At 43.9% G+C, this 18,187-nt stretch overlaps 1 protein-coding gene across 1 annotated transcript; it reads right to left on the minus strand.

Moving 5' to 3' along the window:
* Nucleotides 1-1,095: 1,095 nt before the first annotated feature.
* LOC128633083 (C-C motif chemokine 3-like) lies at nucleotides 1,096-2,408 on the minus strand. Its single transcript, XM_053681739.1, has 3 exons — nucleotides 2,271-2,408; nucleotides 1,766-1,877; nucleotides 1,096-1,542 (listed from the first exon to the last, which is right to left on the minus strand). The coding sequence occupies exons 1-3, from the start codon at nucleotides 2,338-2,340 to the stop codon at nucleotides 1,419-1,421; spliced, it is 306 nt and encodes a 101-aa protein (XP_053537714.1). The 5' UTR covers nucleotides 2,341-2,408; the 3' UTR covers nucleotides 1,096-1,418.
* Nucleotides 2,409-18,187: the final 15,779 nt, after the last annotated feature.

The following is an 18,187-nucleotide window of genomic DNA, read 5'->3' on the forward strand; positions in this document are numbered from 1 at the left end:
GCGGTGTGTAGAATTAATGCAAAGGTGTATTGAAGCTGAATCTATTCTAGCGGATTGTGATGGCTAAATAAAACCTTTTATGTTTGTTTCTGTGTTAAATGTCACTGGTCTGTATTATTTAGTGACTGTCACGTCTTTTTCCTAACAAATTCTCTTCCATCTATCCTGCTGCATTAATACCAATGGACTGCAGGTGGCACCAGGTTAACAAGACAAACACACATTTTTAATATTATGGCTGATCTGTGTATTTGCTAATATAACTGTTAAATTCAGTTAAAGTGTTAAAAAAAACTTTTAAACTAAATTGTTAAGGTATTTTTTTTAATCAAAGACAATTAAGAAACTATCAAATAGAGGCATGAATTAGCCACGTTTATTTGAACAACTTTTGCAATTTGATATATTATAAGGATAAACACTTCAAATAAATATCTGAATACATTAAAATGTTTAACCAGTTAATAATTATGTGTTACGTGTGTTCCATTATAACAGTCTAGCCGACTTAATATCTGATAAACAGCTCACATTCTCTGATGAGTAATTAAGGAATAAAACTCTGTGTGTGGTGCTGTTACAGTAAAATAATCAGTAATGAAGCAGAGCTACTGTAACCACCCTGAAATGGATCCCGAAGTGCATCCCAAAACCTTTTATTCCTTTTATATCACAGCAATTTCCCAATTATAATTGTGTATTTATTAAAGTATGACATGTCATACTTTTTATCCATTTATAGTTACATTTAATTTTACGTATTGTCTGCCAAACATGTTAATTACTGCGCGCTGTACAAGTCCCTGTGAATAAGCTGTTACTGTTATTATTACTATTATTATTACTATTATTATTATTATTATTATTATTATTATTATTATTATTATTATTATTATTATTATTATTATTATTATTGCAAGATATAAGCATACTATTTCACTTATTATTTTATTTAGATATTTATTCAGATAACTGTTTTAATTTTTGCTATCGAAGATGTGACTTGAACATTTGAATGTCTTTCAACATAACCCACATGGTTTCCTTTTAAAATGTGAAAGAAAGAAAGAAAAAAACAGAAACAAAGCCAGAGTGTGTAAATAAAAAAAGTCCTTTAATGTATATAAGATTTATATAAAAACGACTTCATGCCCACAAGCCACACATTAATTGAGGTAAATATTGTTAGACTGCTTCAAGCTAAAGTTTATGATGGAATATGATTCATAATAATAATAAAGCATTATTCTGCCTGTCTAAATATAGCAAATTTTATATATATATATATATATATATATATATATATATATATATATATATATATATATATATATATATATGTATGTATGTATGTATGTATGTATGTATGTATGTATATAAATAGTATTATATATATTGTGCATTAACAGAGAGAGGATTTAACGGCTCGATTGAGGTTGGATCAGCTCTGAAAAAAAGCGCAGGTCAATATTCTTCATGTGATTCTTCACCCACAGATCTCCAGGGTCTGCACACACACGACGACCATTGTTTAGGATAAACCTGTAGAGGAGAGGAGATATACATCAGTGTCAAATTAACACTCACACGTCCCAAACCTCCAACATTATGACTTTAAATGTCATAAATTTCAAATACTATCAAGGTCATTTAGAATTATATTCTATTAAATTTAAATGATATTTTATATTACGATGAAATAATGATTGATATAGAGAAAAATTCTTATTATTTATTAAAATGAAAGAAGGGGTTGAAAACTTACACGATTCCAGCTTTTGTACAGTCAAGCCGAGTTTCTTTATACCCCTTAATCACTCGTAGAGGGATTTTATTCGTCTGGAATTTGAAACAGCATGATTCTGGTGTTTTTGCATCTGCAGGGGGAAAATCATTACTGAATCAGTCATGGCTTTGTAAACATGAGGTGATTTTATATCTGTTAGAGATGCTGCCTGTTAGAGATGAAACCATGGTGCTGATGTTCTTTAATAAATGAAAGGAAAACAATCATCTTCATGGTTGTCAGTCAGTATTTTACTGTAACAGCACGACAAACACACAGTGGTTTATTAACTCTGGTTATTCTCAGCAGCCTGGTCGTCTTCAGCATCATTATAAACCACAGGAGTGTTAGTGAGTAATGACTCCGGTATAGACGTTTTAGCGTTCTACTACAAGTCAACTATCTTACTAGTGTCTACTTAGTGCAGATAATAATATGTACAAAGCGACATGTTATAAAGTTGAAATGGTGAACTTTATCTTACTATTGGCCTCTGTGAAGGACTGAAGGCAGCCGAGAACCAGCAGAACCAGCAGGAGAGAACCGGAGGACATGACCGCTGATGGTGATGACGACGTGAACAGAAGCGTATTAATGCAGATATCACTTCAGCACTGGTCTTATAAGCTGATAAGAGGACGTGGGGGGATGTGGTTTGAGTGAGGGGCAGTTCGTAGGTGACAACACGTTTCACTTTGACTCAGACAGATCTAAAGAGCACCTCTTCCACAGGAAACCTGACTGCGGTTTTCACCTAAAACGCGAAAGATCTGATCAGCGCTCAGCACCTCACGGCCAAACTCCCATCTGTGTTAAATTAAATACGTAGAAATAAGTGCAGCTTCACTGGAGTTAAACAGTGAGGATTAACCAACACAATACACAAGAGACTAACAATCATTATTATTATTATTCACCATGCCTAATTATTACCAGCAGGGCCTGTAGTTGTTTACTCCCCTGACTGGGTTTCTAGTGTGAAGTGCTAATGCACAATATTCTGATTTATTTATTTATTTATTTATTTATTTATTTATTTATTTCTGAAGTTAGACTGAAAAGACAGCAGAATAAATGTATTTTTAAAATGTCATTTAAATGAGTGAAATGAAACGATTTACATGAATACGAGAGCGAGTGCTGTGAGGGAAAAAAATGCACAACATTGTTTGTTTTGTGGTGAACAGAAACTTGTGTTGGGGGGGATGGGGGGGATGGGGGGTAGTGGTATTCGAGCTATTTTGCACATCACCACACAGCATGTTTGCACGAGTCTGTCTTTCACATGAACAGCTGACAATATGGAAAGTTCAGTAAGCCACCATCTTAACCATAATGGCTAACAAATTAGATCACGAGCATTCACCTAAAATTTCAGAGGCCATGATAGACAATTCCATGTTTACAAACGGTCCAGATGAGTGATTAACATAATAACTCCAACTGTTGTTGTTTTCTTTGTCATAGTCATGCTTACTAACACTTTTGATCACTTTTGACTTTTCTTTAAACAATCTCTGTCATCATGCCACAAATCACACAGGAGAGCCAGCTCCATCAACCCCCTTCAGATGATTCAGAATGCAGCAGCACGCCTCGTCTTCAACCAGCCCAAAATAACACACCCCTCGTCATCTCCCTGCACTGGCTTCCTGTAGCCGCCCGCATCATATTCATCATGCTCACCTACAAGACCTTGTCAGGAACAGCGCCCCCTACCTCAACTCTCTCCTGAAGGTTTACGTTCCCTCACGCAATCTGGGATCAATCCACGACCGTCGCTTAGTAGTGCCTACTCAGCGTGGCTCAAGGTCCCTTTGCAGAACCTTCACACTAACTGATCCTCAGTGCTGGAATGAACTTCCAACCTCAATCCGGACTGCAGAATCTCGCACCATCTTCAAAAAACAGCTAAAGACCCACCTCTTCCGTCAACACCTAACTAATCCCTAAAACACCAACCCAACATTATCTTATGGCTCTTACACCTCGACTCTGCGCACGTTGCTTCTCTGTAACTCAATTATAAATCTTAGTATAGTACAGTAGCACTACTTGTATTGTTCTGCGCTTGATATATCACTTTGCTTGTATTTCCTTATTTGTAAGTCGCTTTGGATGAAAGAGTCTGCTAAATGAATAAATGTAAATGTAAATAAAGAATCTCTCCTTTTAAATATATAAATATTTACTCAATAACGTATGACTCGATAAACTGATGCAGAAGATCTGCTACAGAAGCCACAGTTCCAGAAGGTTCACGTTTCGAGCTGCTAAACTACAAGGGTTTTGTCATCTCCTTGTTTGAGTGAAATAACTGAAACACTTTGCTGGCTCTGCATCCGGACCACAGTCCTCCAGTCGACGAGTCCTGAACTGCTGCTCAGTGATTAAGGCCTTGAGCTACTGATCATGGAGTCCTGAGTTTAAATCCCTGTGCTGCCAAACTGCCCCTGCTGGGCCTTTAAGCAAAAACTATACATCTCTGGGTGCGTCTCAATCAGCTCCCTATTTCACTAGTTCAGGGCGCTGATCAGCGAGGCGGCCATTTTAAGTTCGGTCTCAATTGCAAAATCCTTCCAGTGCACTGGAACGTTCGATCCCTAAAAAAATCCCACAATGCACCGCAAAAACCAAGGAGCGTCGATGCTCACGATGTTCCCTTACTGTAAATGACACGACGTCATGTTTTCAGAAGCCTCTCAGCTCGAAATAAATGGCGTTGTTGTAGCTCTGAAATGATTGCTCACGTTAGCGTAGGCGTTTTTAACTTCATTTGACATTATATATACGGTTTGTTTAAGTCTAGCAATTTTTAAAATCGTTTTAATCGATTGTTGTAGTCTAACGATATAAGTTTAATGTTGTTGCTTTAAATCCACTAGCTAGCCTACGATCCTGCTGGAAGTACTGTGATAGAAATCCGTGTGATTAATTTAACAAATTGATATGACATATAAAATGTGATGTACATGGTCACGTCACCGGAAATTCAGTTATCAGTGTCCCAGTGTGTCGTGAGACGGGGTCCTTAACCGTGCCGCAACTCCTGTACGTAATGGTGGAGAGATTATGTGTTTGGGATGTCCGTCCGTCTGTCCGAGATTCTTGTTAGCGTGATATATCAAGAACGAGTGGTTCAATGCTTTTAGGATTTATATGGAAATATTCATGCAGCCAGGAGATGAACTGACTAGGTGTTGGAATCGAGCCATACAGGGTCAAGGTCAGAGCAAGGTCAAATGTTAGAATTCGTTTTTCTTCAATAGCTTCCTCCATGGTTGAAGTATATTTTAAGGTGTTTTTTTCCCCCTGGTGTACAGGTTAGTATTTAGTCATTAGTAGGACTAGATGTGATGGTGGAGGTGGAGGTGCAGGTGTCTCTGCATCAGTGCAGTTGGCGTCGTGTTCCACTTGTTCATGGCGTACTCACTTCCCCAACAGGGTTTTTATCTGATGGTTCTTTCAGGCCCTGACGTCTACAGTAAACCAGCATGTGGATGGTTTTTTTTTATTGATAAAGCACTTTTGATACGTTGCTCTGGATGAGGCATCTGCTAAAAGCTGTAAATGTAAATGTACGAACCGTAGCACTCAAGTGCTCGTACTGTTGCATCCTGTCTCATGTGTAAGTCGCTTTGGAGAATAAAAGCATCGGTTAATGTAAATGTTGGGGGTTTTTTTTCAAATTCAGCAAAATAACCTGCTAACAATTAGAGGTTATTATATGTTGTATAACATTTTCGGAAGAAATGGATTTACGTACATTTTGTTTCAACAGTGTTTAGTCTGCGTTTTCGGTCGTGGTGTGTGTGTGGGGAAGTGATATTAAAAGGGAAGTGTGTGGTAAAGGGGCTGTGTTGAATAAACCCATGACCTAATTCACTTCCTGTCCACCCCTCCTCCTCTCTTCCCTTACTCTGTATTTCCATTTCCATAAAGCTCTTACACTCCACTCTTTAACACATTGACCACTACGTGTGTGTGTGTCTGTGTGTCTGTGTGTATCTGTGTGTGTGTGCGTGTGTTTACGTGCATGTGTGTGTGTGTGTGTGTGTGTGTGTGTGTGTGTGTGTTCTCCATACATCCTGAACAGCAGCTCCCTCAAGTGGTGGTTTCATGCAGTAAGAATGACCATGACCTCTGACCTCTGTGTTCTCCCTGAACTGAAGAACTAAGAACTCGAGGAAGTTCTCAAAATGGGGATACATTTCAAATGAGTCCCTGTGACTGAGCTGTTACTATAGAAACGATAACGTACTAGAGTGAGCGCATTAATATAAATAAATCTGTGATTTGCAGCTGCACTTCTGTCAGAGCCGCTGTTACAGGAAATTAATCAACACTTTCTGACCAATCAGAATCCAGAACTCAGCGGGTGTAAATGTTACTAGTTGTTCAAGCTCTAAGACGTCTCCAACATTCAGGAATACCATTCCTGCAACATTCTAAGAACATCTGCTGTAATAAAGCTCTCTGACTGAATGTTCCCAGCTATATAAACAATAACATTACAGATGTTTGTCAGTACTGTAGGATGCAGCAATGATGCATGATAAATAGTATAAAGACCGTACTCAGAACATTCAGAAAACTCGAGGGAGGGAACATTGTTGGAACATAAATGGTTCTAGATCTGTTCTGCTAATCGAACGTTGTTTGAAAAAATAATAATAATAATGAGCAGCTAACGTAGCTCTCTTGATACCATTAAGACTTTATGCAGTTTAATTTAAATTTAAGTTTCGAATCATTAACTGAATAGATATTTAACAGTCTGTCATGTCTTAAGGAAGGAGGTAGAAGAAATTACCTGCAACTCAAATTTGAAAGTAAATAATGGGTGGATGGTGGGTGTAGAACATAACAGACACGACAGTCGTCATAACACAGATGTGTCGTGACGTTATTATCTAACATTATTAGCAGATACACAGATCAGCCATAACATTAAAACCACCTGCATAATATTGTGTAGGTCCTCCTCTCCTTGTGGCCGAAAAATAGCTCTGACCTGTCGAGGCCTGGACTCCACGAGACCTCTGAAGGTGTGCTGTGGTTTCTGGCACCAAGACGTTAGAAGCAGATCCTTTAAGTCCTGTAAGTTGTGAGGTCGGGCCTCTGTGGATCGGACTTGTTTGTCCAGAATATTCCACAGACGCTCGATCGGATTGAGATCTGGGGAATTTGGAGGCCAACTCAACACTTTGAACGCTTTGTCATTTTCCTCAAACCGTTCCTGAAGAGTTTTTGCAGTGTTTAGGTCGGTGGTACGTGTCAAAGTAACATCCACATGAATGCCAGAAGGTTTCCCAGCAGAACATTACCCAGAGCATCACATTCACATTTACATTTATTCATTTAGCAGACGCTTTTATCCAAAGAGACTTACAAATGAGGAAATACAAGCAAAGCGATACATCAAGCAGAGAACAACACAAGCATCACAACAACTCGCATTCTTCCCATAGTGCACCCTGGTGCCATCTCTTCCCCAGATAAGTGACACACACGCACCCGGCCTCCACGTAACGTAAAAGAAAATATGATTCATCAGACCAGACCACCTTCTTCCACTGCTCCATGGTCCAGTTCTGATGTCCATTGTAGGAGATTTTGGAGGTGTACAGGAGGTAAGCATGGACACTCTGACCGCTCTGCAGCTACGCAGCTCCATACGCAATAAGTTGTGATGCTCTGTGTGTTCTGACTCCTTTCTATCAGATCCAGCATGAACTTTTTCAGCAGTTTGTGCTGCAGTAGATCTTCTGTGGGATCGGACCAGACGGGATAGCCTTCAAAAAAGTTGACAGTGAAAACAAAGTGTTTATCGGTGTTTGTACAGAAAAGTGTACATCAAGTTCTGAAGAAGTTCCTCATCCGTTCAGAGCCAAAAGCAGCATCACTACGAATACAACATAGTCTAATCATAGCCAGTCACTTATCTGACGCTTTGTAAACAAGGAATTTTATGTAACTGAACCTTTACAAACTTTAGCTGGATCCCAGGCTGTTACTTAACCTTCAGGATCCACACCGTCTCCCTGTTCATGTAAAAAACAGACGCATTTAAATGCACCTGTGCGTTATATCTGTGCTACATAGCATGCTAATGTCTTTTGCATTACCGCTTCACCCCCCTCCCCCCATAAACAATACTTTCTGTACTGCTGTCATTGTTTTTCTCACACAATGTCCTGCAGTCTTTCTCTCTCACACACCTTCAGTCTTATTCGTGAAAACAGTCTTCAGTTTCAGTTTTCACTTAAGCACGGGGAGAACATGCGAGTGCCGTGCACACGGGGTAGAGGCGGGATTCGAAACCCCCAACCCTGGAAGTGACAGGCAAACTTGCTAATCGCTAAGCCATTGTACCCCCCTCACCAGTCATGTTACAAACCAGTGAACATGATATTTTACTTATTCCATTTATATAATTATTGGGAACTTTTCTAATTGTTCCTGTCAAAAATGTGACATTTCAATGACTTTTAACATAACCAATTTCCTTTAAAAAACAAAAAAACAAAGCCATAATGTGTAATTAAAAGTCCTTTAATGTATATAAGATAAAACGACTTCATGACCACAAGCCATAGATTAACTGAGATAAATAATGCTAGACTGCTTCAGTCAAGAGTTTATGATTAAATATGATTCATAATAATTATTTTTAAAAAGATTTATTCCTCCTGTCCAAATACAGCAAATGAAATGTAAAAAAGTACATTTTGTTAAAAAAATGTACTTGTTATTAACAGAAATGAGGATTTAACGGCCAATGGTCAATTTTCTTCATGTGATTCTTCACCCACAGATCTCCAGGGTCTGCACACACACCATTGTTTAGGGTAAACCTGTAGAGGAGAGGATATATATATATATATATATATATATATATATATATATATATATATATATATATATATATATATATATATATATATATATGTGTGTGTGTGTGTGTGTGTGTGTGTGTGTGTCAGTGTAAAACTATAATCCAAACAGAAAATCTAACACACTCACACGTCCCAAACCTCTAACATTATTTAAACTTTTATTATAATACATTTTTAATACTATCAAGATTAAAATTATATTCTATAAATTTATATAATATGTATAATCATACAATAATGATTGATATGTGGAAACATATTCTTATTATTTATTAAAATGAAACAAGGGGTTGAAAACTTACACGATTCCAGCTTTTGTACAGTCAAGCCGAGTTTCTTTATACTCCTTAATCACTCGTAGAGGGGTTTTATTCGTCTGGAATTTGAAACAGTATTGTTCTGGTCCGTTTGCCTCTGCAGGGGGAAAATCATTACTGAACCAGTCATGGCTTTGTAAACATGAGGTGATTTTATATCTGTTAGAGATGCTGCCTGGTGTATATTTAAATGAAACCATGGTGCTGATGTTCTTTAATAAATAAAAGGAAAACAATCATCTTCATAGTTGTCAGTCAGTATTTTACTGTAACAGCACGAAAAACACATGTGTAATGGCACCAGTCCAGATGTTTTAACTTTCTACTACAAGTCATCTTACTATCTTACTAGTGTCTACTCAGTGCTTCAGTGAATGCATGTGAACTGATTTAAATCAGTGATCACAAGTACAGATAATTATATGTACAAAGCGACATGTTATAAATGTTACGACACGGCGAAATCGGCGCGGCAGTTCACAAAGTGTAGCGCCGCCCAGGGACGTGGCGGAGGAGGACTAAACTTCCCAGTCATACCCGCGCTCGAGTTCGCCGGACTTCTGATTATGAACACCTGTACACACCTAAGGTTATATAAGGGCCTCCCTAGCATGAGCCACTTGCGAAGTAAACGCTCAGCAGCCTCGTCTCTGTTTGATTACCAAGCCGGTTTCATTATAAGTGTTTTCCCTGGTGCTCGATTTCACGCTCGTCCCTCACTACGCTTTTGCCTACGTCCCTGATATACAGCTTACCTGCTCGGTCCCGAGTCGATTCTCGTCCTGTGTTCAGTCACACGTCATCTCTCCGCTCGCCTGCGCTTGTCTCCGTCAGTGCCTCGTAACAGATTACTTCGCTGTACTATGGAGGCAACGGGCGCCTCGGATTGGAAACGTCTCATCCTGGAACAAAACCGCGCACTAACAGTTTTTCGGGATGAGATATCCACGTTGCGTGACGAAGTCTCGCGACTGAGCGTTTCCGCATCCACCAACGCCACGCCCCCGGCCCTCGCGTCACCACCGCCGACCGCCCCAGCGCATGTTCAGCCAACACCAGCGGCGCACAACCCGCCTCTGCTCACACCAGAGAGATACGCTGGAGAGCCGGAGCGATGCAAGGGCTTCATGTTACAATGTGCGCTGTTCTTCGAGAGTCACCCAGAGATGCCTGAGGTCCGTAAGTTGACCCATTTTATGGAATTACTCTCTGGAACAGCCTTGGCGTGGGCCACGGCTGAGTGGGAGCGAGGAGGGGGTGTCAGACTCTCATTAGATGACTTCCTTGCCTGGTTCCAGCGTGCCTTTGATCATTCTCCTGATGGCTGGGAGACTGGTGATGAGCTCATGCAACTCAAACAGGGCTCTCGTACTGCAAGAGAGTATGCGCTAGAGTTTCGCACTATCGCTGCCCGAAGTGGCTGGAACGAACCAGCCCTTAAGACCGCGTTCCGCCGTGGCCTTGATCCGAAGTTACTGCATGAGTTGGCCTGTCGGGGTGAACAGCTAACTTTTGATGACCTCGTGGATCTGACCATAAGGCTGGACCGTCTGCGCCGTACCAACCATTCCATGTCACACGGTTTACTGCCAGCTGAGCCAGGCGCAGCAAGCGAACCCATGCAGCTCGGAAGGGCACGGTCCCGCGAGGAGGAGAGGGAGAGAAGATGCAATGAGTTCCGGTGCTTCTACTGCGGTGAGGACACCCACGCCATCCGCCAATGCCCGCACCGGAGGCGCTGAGGGAATGGGGGGCGCACTGACAACCCACCTTGTCATGCCCGGGTGAGTCCTAACCAGTCTTGTAGGTCTCACGTATTTTCTGTACCTGTTGTGATAGAACATTCAGGCCGTTCTTTTGTTCTTTCAGCACTCATCGACTCCGGAGCGGCGGAGAACTTCATAGATGAGAGGACGGCGCAGGAGCTCGGCCTTCCCACACGTCCCCTCCTCCGTCCTCGTGAGCTCCAGTCCATTGATGGGTCGCCTATAGGGGGAGGCGTAATATCTCACAGCACACACCCTGTTTGCCTTCAAGTCAGCGCCCTTCACTACGAAACTCTGGTCCTTTACCTCACGGTCTCCACCAGACACCCCGTTATATTCGGACTCCCCTGGCTGGAACTGCACAACCCCCAAATCTCCTGGACTGACAAGCAACTCACCCAATGGTCCCCGTATTGCTTGCAGAATTGTTTGAGGGGCCCCACGGTCCCTCTGGCCACCACGACTGTGGAGAGTCCCCTGTCGCCTGCCTCAGTTAAAATTCCCCCCGAGTACCACGACCTCCTTGAGGTGTTCAGCAAGGAGAAGGCCAGTTGTCTCCCCCCTCACAGGTCCTACGACTGTGCCATTGGGGCCAGCCTACCTCAGGGCCGTGTTTACCTGCTCTCCCAAGCGGAGCAGCTGGCCATGGAGGAGTACATTCTGGAGGCTCTCCGGCAGGGGTACATCCAACCTTCCACATCCCCTGTGTCTGCCGGGTTCGTCTTTGTGGAGAAGAAAGGAGGGGGCCTCCGACCATGCATTGATTATTGGGCCCTCAACCAAGTGACCGTTAAGTACCGATATCCGCTGCCTCTCGTCCCCTCAGCCTTGGAGCAGTTACGGTCCGCCACCCTCTTCACTAAGCTGGACCTCCGCAGCGCTTATAACTTAATTCGTATTAGGGAGGGGGATGAGTGGAAAACGGCCTTCAGCACCACGTCCGGACATTGAGTACCTGGTCATGCCGTATGGGCTCGCTAATGCCCCCTCTGTGTTCCAGAACTTGATCAACGACGCTCTGAGGGACATGATAGGAAAGTACGTCATCGCCTACATTGACGACATCCTGATCTATTTGACCTCCCTGGAGGAACATGTCCAGCATGTCCGGCACGTGCTGCAACGCCTCCTGCAGTACCAGCTGTACGTAAAGGCAGAGAAGTGCGAATTCCCCCAGCACACAATGGCTTTCCTGGGGTATATCATTAGCCCAAGGGGAGTTGCCATGGACCAGCGTAAGATTCGGGCGGTCGTGGAGTGGCCCACTCCGCGAACCATCAGGGAGTTGCAGCGTTTCCTTGGCTTTGCAAATTTTTACCGAAGATTCTTTAGAGACTTCAGTAAAGTAGCGCAACCCCTGACGTCGCTCCTGAGAGGTAAGCCCAGGCGACTGCTGTGGACCCCAGCTGCCCAGGAGGCCCTGGAGAGACTTAAGCGGGCCTTCACCACAGCTCCCATTCTCAGACACCCGGATCCCTCCAGGCCGTTTGTCGTGGAGGTCGACACGTCGGAGGTGGGAGTGGGAGCAATTCTATCACAAAGGTTTGGCGAGAGTCCCAAGTTACACCCCGTGGCCTTTTTTTCCCGGAAGTTGTCGCCAGAAGAGTGCAACTATGATGTGGGGAACCGTGAACTTCTGGCCATCTAGCTGGCCCTTGAAGAGTGGAGACACTGGTTGGAGGGGGCAGTACACCCATTTGTTATCTTCACGGACCATAAAAATTTGGAATATCTGCGAACCGCCAAACGGCTCACTTCTTGCCAAGCCCGCTGGTCCTTATTCTTCTCCAGGTTCTAGTTCACCCTGTCTTACCGACCTGGGTCAAAGAATACAAAGGCCGACGCCCTGTCTCGCATTTATGCCCCAGAGCGGCCAGCGGAGCAAGAGAGCTACATTGTGCCTCCCTCCTGCATAGTGGGTGCCTTGGAGTGGCCCCTAGCACAGAACTTAGCCCGTATTCCCAGCGCAAGAATCCCAGCAGCCTGTCCTCCTGACAAGCAGTTCGTGCCCAAGCGGTACCGTCTTGAACTCATCACCTGGGCCCACACGACTTTGGCCACGAGCCACCCAGGGGCCCGCCGCACTTACCAACTGCTGGCCGAAAAGTACTGGTGGCCCAACATGCCCAGAGAGGTTCAGCGCATCGTATCCTCATGTTCCTCTTGCGCTCAGTCCAAAGGCCCACGTGCGCTCCCGGCTGGGAAGTTGGTGCCCTTACCCATACCTGAACGTCCATGGTCCCATCTGGCCCTCGATTTCATAACCGACCTGCCAAAGTCGCAGGGGAACTCCGCGATACTGGTGGTCATAGATCGGTTCTCGAAGTCCCTTCGCTTAATTCCATTACCAGCCATCCCATCTGCCTTCACCACAGCGGAACTCCTGTTTCAACACGTCTTTTGCTACTTTGGCATCCCCGAGGAGATTGTGACTGATAGGGGGCCACAGTTCACATCGTGGGTTTGGGCCAGCTTTATGAGGAAGATGGGGGTCGCCATTATTCTCAAGTCCGGTTACCACCCCCAGGCCAACGGACAGGCAGCACGGGCCAACCAGGAAGTCATACGGTTCCTGCGGACTTACTGCTCTACCAACCCAGGGATCTGGAGTCAGTACCTTCCATGGGCGGAATACGCCCAGAACTCGCTACGGCATTCCGCCACCCAGCTCACCCCATTCCAGTGTGTCTTGGGTTACCAACCGCCATTATTCCCCTGGAACGCGTCCCACACGGACTCGCCAGCAGTGTATGAGTGGTTCCGCCGAAATTAACAGGTCTGGGAACGTGCCCATCAACAGCTGGTGCAGGCATCCCACATCACTAAATGAAAGGCCGACCGGCGCCGGAGGGCTCACCTTAATTATCGACCCGGGGACCGGGTGTGGCTCTCCACAAGAGATCTGAGACCCCTCACGGGCACAAAACTTCAACCGAAGTATATCGGGCCCTTCCGAATACTGAGGCAAATTAATGAAGTCACGTATCGTCTGGACCTTCCGAGACACAGTCGCATCGCCCCGTCTTTCCACGTGTCACTTCTCAAACTGGTGATCTCAGGCCCCCTGGCCACAGCGGTGCCGGAGGATTCCCCACCGAAACCGTTGGAGATAGAAGGCCGCCCAGCCTACCGTGTCCGCAACATTCTAGACTCCAGACGGAGGAGAGGGGGCCTTCAGTATCTGGTAGACTGGGAGGTGTATAGACCAGAGGAACAGTGCTGGGTCCCAGCCTAAGACATTCTGGACGCAGGCCTGCGTAAGGACTTCCACGCGGCTCATCCAGACAAACCGGCCCCCCGGAAGGGTGGGAGGCCTCAGAGAACTTCGGCTCCCGGAGTGAGCCCTTTGGGGGGGGGGGGGGGCTCTGTTACGACACAGCGAAATCGGCGCGGCAGCTTGCAAAGTGTGTTGCTGCCCAGGGACGTGGCGGAGGAGGACTACACTTCCCAGTCATACCCGCGCTCGAGTTTGCCGGACTTCTGATTACAAACACCTGTACACACAAAGTTATATAAGGGCCTCCCTAGCATGAGTCGCTTGCGAAATAAATGCTCAGCAGCCTCGTCTCTGTTTGATTACCAAGCCGGTTTCATTATAAGTGTTTTCCCTGGTGCTTGATTTCACGCTCGTCCCTCACTACGCTTTTGCCTACGTCCCTGATATACAGCTTACCTGCTCGGTCCCGAGTCGCTTCTCGTCCTGTGTTCAGTCACACGCCATCTCTCCGCTCGCCTGCGCTTGTCTCCGTCAGCGCCTCGTAACAATAAAGTTGAAAAGGTGAACTTTATCTTACCCTGGGCCTCTGTGAAGGACTAGCAGGAGAGAACCGGAGGACATGACCGCTGATGGTGATGCGGAAATAACGGCATTAATGCAGATATCACTTCAGTAAGTTGTTATACACTGATAAGAGGAAAGATCTGAGCAGCGTTTCCACACTGGTGTTTAGTAAAGTCCAGGGGGTTCACTACTGCGAAGTAAAATGGGCGTTTCTGGAGGCGTGGCGAACACGCCCCCTTACAAAACTATTACAGGTCACCGAACATGCGCAAGATACTGTTTTTTTTTATTTGGGGGGGTTTTCCCAGGAAAAACAGTCATATCTGTAACTATTTTTTCGTTTAAAAAAATAATAAATCCTGTAAATGCTGTTTAACTAGTGGTTATTAGACTGAGGCTTCGTGGAGCACTGAAACTCCACGAAGTTGAAGAAAATGTGCCGTATTGTGTCGAGGCTTCTCAAACAGTGACACCTAGTGGTCACTTGCAGGTGTTGATCTGAAACAACCTTGACAACGAGTCAGATAAGCGTTGAAGAATTATAATATACAGTATCTCACAAAAGTGAGTACACCCCTCACATTTTTGTAAATATTTGATTATATCTTTTCATGTGACAACACTGAAGAAATGACACTTAAAATGATGTACCGCTATATATTTTTGTTGTCATTGAAAGATTATCCTAGCAGAGGCCGGTAACATTTACAAATAAATATCAGTTTACCCCATGATTACTTTCTTTACCGACACAGACGAAGATGAAAAGACTGCATCAATTAAAGCTCAGCTTTGGGAAGGGAAGCAACAGGGACAGGATGAGACTGAGGCAAAAAGAGAAGAAGATGGAGATGAGAGAGGAAGAGAGGGTTCTACCCACTGTGCACAGAATATGATTAGCATTACGTTACTGTGATGTTTAACACAAACAAAAACTTTTGGATGTACATGAACAATTTTTTAAAAATGTATTATTGTATACATTTATTATCTTTGTGTATATATATTTACTGAATGTATATTGTTCTGTTTTTGTTCTTACAATTGTATACAACTCCCATCGGGCATCCATAGTTCACTTTTACAATTCTGTACAAACTACGCGTGCAGTTTTCTCTCTAGATAAACGTCTGTGTAACCTGTCCTGGTGTGATAACATGTTCTTTTAGACTTCTGCGGTTACAGATTAGTCACAATTATTTCCTTCACTGCAGTTTGCAGCATTCATACTCAGCACCTCATGTAGATGACTACACAATGGTACAGAATTTTAACTAAACTGATGTGTTCTTATACAGATGTGTTCAGAGTCACAAGGTGAGCATTGTGTTACTGCTTATGCATGTATCTGTGTAGCTGGAAAAGGGCTGTGCAACCATCTAACAGCTCTGCTGTATCAGACGCCTACGATGTGCAGCTTCGTCTAAAATCTGTAGCACCAACAGTGGCCTGCACAAGTGAACCAGAGAGATGGCCTCGTCCAAGGACACAGGTAAATATAATGCGTGTTGGGGTGGAAAATATGTGTGTAATGTAAATTTCCCCAGTCCACCTGTACGTGGTAGTCAGTTTAGTCCATCCATCCATCTTCTACTGCTTACTCCTTTTCAGGGTCACGGGGAGTCAGTTTAGTACTAGTCTTAATTTTGTTCCTACTCACCATCAATCCCTTCATCTGGAGTCTATAAAGGTGTCCCACAACTTATCTTGTCAGATTGAACAGGGTACTAGACTACAGTCAAAATGTGCTGAGTGGGAACAAGTACGTCATCCAAGGGTCACTGCAAGTAGGTTCCGGGAGGTGCTTTGGGAATCAGCTAGCCAGTCATTAGCAGCACGAATTGTAAAGGGCACAAAACAGACAAGTGCTATGAAACGTGGACTTGAACTTGAGCCAGATATTTTGAAAAAATATTCTGAAACAGCCAATGTTAGTCTTCTACCTTGTGGTTTTGTTGTTCACACAGATGCACCACATCTGGGAGTCAGTCCAGATGAGAGAGTATACGATCCATCTGAAATCTTCCTATTTGGGCTGGTGGAAGTAAAAAAGCACATCTGCTGGCAATATAGGTCAGGCTTCATTTATTTAAATGCATAAGGGTCAAGCCAAACTCAAAGAAACTCAGAAAGACTACTGGCAGGTTCAAGGCCAGCGTGCAGTGACTGCTCTGCAGTGGTGTGACTTTGTGACCGACACAAAATCAGACATTACTGTACAGAGGATCTGGCGAAATGATGTCTTTATAGCATCCACGAAAGAGAAGCTATACATCTACTACTATGATGTTTACACAGAAATGTAGCTTTCTATGCTAGGAACACCTGACATTTGTTATGATACCTGAGGTGGAAGCAAGCGCAGGCGAAACAGAGGCAGGAAGGCAGGGGTCAGGCTGAAGGCGTAGTCGTAATGCAGGCAGTAGTCAGATGATCAGGCGAACAGACAATACTAGTCTTGGGCAGGGTATTGTAGTCGAAACATGAGGCGGGAAATCCGTAAACCAGTAAAATCCAAATCAAAGACAACAGCTTAGTGAACTACAGCGACGGGACTGCAGAGTGATTACTTTGCCAGGAACCAATGTTCTAGGCATGCTCTATATACTGTGTGGTTGTAATTGTGTGCAGGTGTCCGTGATCAGAACTCCGGAGAATGTGAACGCTTGCGTGCATGGGAAGTGTAGTCCTCGTCGGCCATGTTTGTAGTTTGCACTGCACTCTGAGAACTGTAGTCCCGAGTTCACAGCGACATGACAGAGCCCCCCCCCAGAAGGGCTCACTCCGGGAGCCGGATCCCTTCGGGCCTACCTCTCCTCTGCAGTCCTGGCCTTGCTGGGTGAGTGGCATGGAAGTCCCTACACAGGCCTGGGTCCAGGATGTCCTGGGACGGGATTCAGCACTGCTCTTCGGGGCCATATCCCTCCCAATCCACCAGGTACTCTAGTTTACCTCTCCGGCGCCTGGAGTTCAGGATGGTCCTGACGTGGTAGGCTGGTTGGCCGTCCACTTCTAAGGGCTCCAGTAGCGAGTCCCCGGGCACCGCCGTAGCTAATGAACCGGGGATAACCAGTTTAAGGAGGGAGACATGGAATGTCGAGGTGAGTGATATACTCTCAGCTCTCAGATTTGTAGTAATGCTTCATGATTTTTAAATGTAGTACTTGTAGATGTGGCTAAATGAAAACAGTCTTGTGGACTGTAATTAAATCAAACGATTCAGAAAAAGACAACAGATATACTAATTAGCCTGATATACTGATATACTCATTAGCCTGATATACTGATATACTGGTATACCGGTATACTGGTATACTGATATACTGATATACTGATTAGTCTGATATACTGATATAATGGTATACTGATATACTGATTAGCCTGATATACTGATATATTGATATACTGATTAGTCTGACATACTGGTATACTGATATACTGATTAGCCTGATATACTGGTATACTGACATATTGACATACTGACATAGTGATGTACTGATATACTGATTAGTCTGATATACTGATATACTGGTATACTGGTACAATGATATACTGATATACTGATTAGCCTGATATACTGATATATTGATATACTGATTAGTCTGATATACTGGTATACTGATATGCTGATATACAGA

This window comes from Ictalurus punctatus, chromosome 7, assembly GCF_001660625.3.
Source record: "Ictalurus punctatus breed USDA103 chromosome 7, Coco_2.0, whole genome shotgun sequence".
Lineage (NCBI taxonomy): Eukaryota > Metazoa > Chordata > Actinopteri > Siluriformes > Ictaluridae > Ictalurus > Ictalurus punctatus.